The sequence below is a fragment of the Gracilinanus agilis genome, unplaced genomic scaffold, assembly GCF_016433145.1.
Source record: "Gracilinanus agilis isolate LMUSP501 unplaced genomic scaffold, AgileGrace unplaced_scaffold20395, whole genome shotgun sequence".
Classification (NCBI taxonomy): Eukaryota; Metazoa; Chordata; class Mammalia; order Didelphimorphia; family Didelphidae; genus Gracilinanus; species Gracilinanus agilis.
Genome location: NW_025351799.1, coordinates 1 through 4,439, shown reverse-complemented (window position 1 = coordinate 4,439; position 4,439 = coordinate 1). Strand labels below are relative to the sequence as shown.

Sequence of the window (4,439 nt, the reverse complement as noted above, 5' to 3'; positions counted from 1 at the left end):
CCTCTTTAATTTTTCTCCCCTCTCTGACACCCACCTACTCTCACTGGAAAAGAAAGAAAAAGAAAATGTAAGCTCTTGTCACAAATCTACAGAGCCAAGCAAAGCATATTCCCTTGTTACCTGCGTCTCTGTTCTGCATCCCCAGTCCATCCCCCATCAGGAAGTGGGTAGCTTGCTTGGGTACTAATGGCCTGGCATTGTGTGGATCAGAATTCTCAAGTCTTTCAGAGTTGGCTTTACGGTATTGTTCACTGTGTGAATTATTCTGGGTCTGCTCACTTCCCTCTGCTTCAATCCATATAGGTCTTCTCAGGTTTCCCTTATCATTTCTTTCTTTTTTAAAAAACTCTTCCCTTCCATCTTGGAATCAAAACAGTGTATTGGTTCTAAGGCAGCAGAGTGGTAAGGGCTAGGCAATGGGGGTTAAGTGACTTGCCCAGGATCACCCAGCTAGGGAGTGTCTGAGGCCAGATTTGAACCCAGGACCTCCTGTCTCTAGGCCTGGCTCTATCCACTAAGCCATCTAGCTATCCACCTCGTCATTTCTTACAGCTCAGTAGTATTCCATCACAGAATTTGTTCCCCATTGATGGACTCTCCCTCAGTTTCCAATTTTTTGTCACTACAAAAAGAGTGACCATAAATATTTTTGTGCATCTGGTCCTTTTCCTCTTTCTTTGGGGGTTACCAGTGTACCACACTGCCTGCTAGGAGAGACTTTTAGGTAAGAGGGATAGAAACTGGCATGAAGGCAAGAAGGTGAGACCAGTGCCTGGAGGACCAAAATAATAGGATGGATTGAATGAGTCATAGGATGCAGGAAATTCCTTTCACAAGAGCCTTACGGTTATACAGGAAAGTCCAAATCTGGGTTATTGGAAGAAAGGCTGGGTGCCGCCTCTTGGGTGTCAGTCATCAGTCATCCAGGGGGTATGATCAAGGGTGCAGCCAACCGTGGAGGAGAAGCCCGACCAAGGACTGGCACGGACTCCCTCAGTGGCCCAGTGATGGGGAGAAACTTTGACACCAGGAAGGCGATTATCCTTGTATTTGGTTGATGTGATAACATAGGTTTCACCGGGTTGCTAAGGGGTTCCCAGGTGGGATCCCGAGCTTCAACCCCCCCTCATTTTACAAGTGTGGAAACTGATGAGGCCTAGGGAAATGGCAAGACTCGAGGAAGGTGAGCCAGCAGTGAATGGGAGAGGTGGGTGTAGGAAGGGTCGCTGCTACAGCCAGTTCTTGGTGAATTGTAGCTGCAAAGCAAACTCAAGACCAGAGGACAGGAGAGATACCACTGCTGTCCTGAGTAGGACTAGGCTTGTGCCTCTGCCCTCCCCGGGACCTGGGAGTCGAGGATGCGAGCGGGTGACTAGCGGGTGACTAGCGCCAGCTTCCAGCCGTGCTTATCAGTTCCTGCTACAGGAGCGGCTGCCTGAGAGGCCTGACGGCTTCTGTAGAACGCTCCTTGGACCCTCCAGAGAGGATGGGGCTGCTCTGTTTACTCCGGCTCTCCTCTAGGACGGTCCTCCGGGTGGGGCAGTTATCAGGAAGGGATTATGATTTAAAATGAAACAAAGAATAATAAACCGGGTGGTTTGGGTCCCCAGCCCTGGCTGAGATCCAGGTTCCGAGTCAGGTAGTGGAGAATTCTGGGCAGGCCTCTGGGAGGGTCCCCCCTGCAGGGGAGGGGGTAGAATTCTTGGGTTCTTGGCTGGAATCTGCCCCTGGTTCTGTGTGGGTGGGGAGTCACCCAGGCAGAGAGGCCATTCTGGAGGTGGCCAGACCGGTTTTGTGGCAAAGGTAAAGCCAGTCTCTCTCCGTTCTGTGACACCCCCTCCCCCTGTTCTTCCCTCTAGTGAAGCTGCAGCCAATTATAACCCAGAGCCCCCGGTAAGTGAGCCCCTCTCCTCTGCCAGGGTGGGGGGCATGCCTCGGTTCCTGGGTTGGGGGAGGCACTGAGCTTGCCTCTGGGTGGGGAAGGGGATTTCTGAACCCCAAGCCTTGGACACTGGAAAGGAGGAGGCCTGTGCCTCTTCCCTGTCCCTGAATCTGGTCTTTCCTTCCAGCCACCTCGAACCCATTTCTCCAACATTGAGGCCAATGAAAGTGAGGAGGTCCGACAGTTCAGGAGACTATTTAATCAGCTGGCGGGAGATGTGAGTGCCCACCTGCCCCTGCATGAGCTCTCCCCTGATGGGCACCCAGACCGGAGTGCCTGCCCACCCCATCATGCCTGCTCAGAATGGGCTTTAGCCCAGGAAGAAGCCCTCGGGCAAGGGGACCCCTCCCCACCTCCATCCCCCCACCACCCCAATCTCTCCTCCCAACCTTTCCCCTCAGGACATGGAAGTCAGCGCCTCTGAGCTCATGAACATCCTGAATAAGGTGGTGACTCGACGTGAGTGCCCACTGACCTGGGGGAGGGCCAACTGGGCTGGGACCAGGGCCTGGGGAAGGGCCGGCCAGGCCAAGTCTAACCTTGCCCTTTGTCCCTGCAGACCCTGACCTGAAGACTGATGGTTTTGGCATCGACACCTGTCGGAGTATGGTGGCTGTCATGGATGTATCCTTGGGGAGGCCTGGGGGGAGCTTGGCGGGGCCTGGCCTCTCTGGCCTGCTTGTGGGTTTACATGCTGTCCCCCCTTCGCCAACTGGCCTCCTCAATTTGAGCCTTAACTTCCTGCCCCCATCAGAGCGATACCACCGGCAAACTTGGCTTTGAGGAGTTTAAGTATCTCTGGAACAACATCAAGAAGTGGCAGGTGGGGCCCCCCTTCCCTTCTCACCACTCGGGGCTGCCTGAGTCTGGGGCTGATGGGAGAGGGCCCAGAGGACCAAGTGCGGGGCCCCTCCCCCAGGGCCCTGCCCCCTCTGACCTCCCCATCTCCTTTCCCTTCTCCAGGCTATCTATAAGCAGTACGACATAGACCGCTCGGGGACCATCGGCAGCAATGAGCTTCCTGGCGCCTTTGAGGCTGCAGGTCTTGGGGGCCTGGGGTTTGAGGGGTGATAGAGGACTCAGCACCAGCCTCCTGGAGTCTGTGCTCTTTGGGAGGGGGCAGACGTGATCTGGTCACCAAAGGAATTTTAACCCGGGCTCTCGGGTCCCCCGAGGGGACTAGTTGCAGCCTGGGGGGAGAATTCCATCTTCTTTTTCACAAGCCTCTTCCCTGAGGTTCTGTGGGAATGGGGCCCACATAAGGGACCATGAGGAGGGTCCAGGGAGGCCTCCAAGACCAGGCTCCATGGCCAGCCCGCCACCTGCTCTAGGCCACACAGGCCCAGTGTCAGTGATGAGGGCACCTCACTGATCCCCCATCGGCACCCCACCACCCTGCTCCCTCAAGGCTTATCTAATCCACCCCCTTATATAGAGGGGGAAACAGGCCTAGTGAAGATCCCACACATAAGTAGCAGAGTCAGAATTTGAATCCGGGTCTCTCAGGCCCCCTTGATCCCCCCAATGCAGTTCTCTTTCCAGGAACTCACTTGAGGTTGGGAGGGGGATCCCCCTGGCCTCTCCCTGTTGTAGTGTTCCTAGGTCAGCTCTTCAGTAACGTGGGCTCCACGAGCTAATGCAGGCCTGATAACAATGCTGGGCCTGGAATCAGGGGACACCTGGGTTCAAATCCTGTCTTGAATATACTCACTGGCCAAAACATGTCATCTGTCAGCCTCAGTTTCCTCATCTGTAGAATCTCTGCCTTATGGGCTTGTGGTGGGAAACGCTCCTTTTTAAGCCTGGGCACAGCCTGGTCAGTCAATAATGGGGCCAGACATCCACTGGGGGGTACGATTCATGAAAAGACGTGAGCACCCCATCTGAAGGGCTTCAGGCAGGCCACGAGCCCAGCCGGGTGCCCTGAGCCTCTGTTTCCTCCTCTGTAAGGCTGAGGAGGTTCCGAGAGCATCCAGAGTGGCGGATGCTTTGTGGGCGCAGAGGGGCTGGCAGGCCTTCGTTCTTGCCTGCAATCCCAGGGTCTGTGGCCCTGCACCGGGCCCACCTCTAGAGGCCTCACTTTGCTCCTCTGTGGCGTGGGGGGGCCGGGGGGCCCCCAGCTGACCTCGGACTTCCCCTCCCAGGATTCCGGCTCAACCCGGAGCTGTACCAGATGATTATTCGCCGCTACTCGGACGAGGACGGGAACATGGACTTCGACAACTTCATCAGCTGCCTGGTGCGCCTGGACGCCATGTTCCGTGAGTGATGGGGCCCCCCCGGACCCTGCTCAGACCCTGCCCCCGGGCGCCTTCCCAGGCCTGGAGGTCCTCCTGCTCACGGCTGTCTTCCCCCAACCAGGTGCCTTCAAGTCTCTGGACAAAGACGGGAGCGGCCAGATCCGAGTGAACATCCAGGAGGTGAGGCAGCCGCGCCCCCCCCCCCCGCCCTGGGCACGCAGTGGGGAAACCCTCTGGAGAGACCCCCCAACTCACCT

The 4,439-nt window shown here is 56.4% G+C and overlaps 1 protein-coding gene across 1 annotated transcript; it reads left to right on the top strand.

Moving 5' to 3' along the window:
* Nucleotides 1-1,807: 1,807 nt before the first annotated feature.
* CAPNS1 (calpain small subunit 1) lies at nt 1,808-4,367 on the top strand (the record flags this gene model as incomplete). Its single annotated transcript, XM_044683395.1, has 8 exons — nt 1,808-1,893; nt 2,070-2,159; nt 2,344-2,401; nt 2,502-2,566; nt 2,697-2,765; nt 2,906-2,984; nt 4,087-4,203; nt 4,304-4,367. Coding segments are annotated over exons 3-8 (449 nt in total), but the record flags the coding sequence as incomplete, so codon positions are not given.
* Between the last annotated feature and the right edge of the window lie 72 nt (nt 4,368-4,439).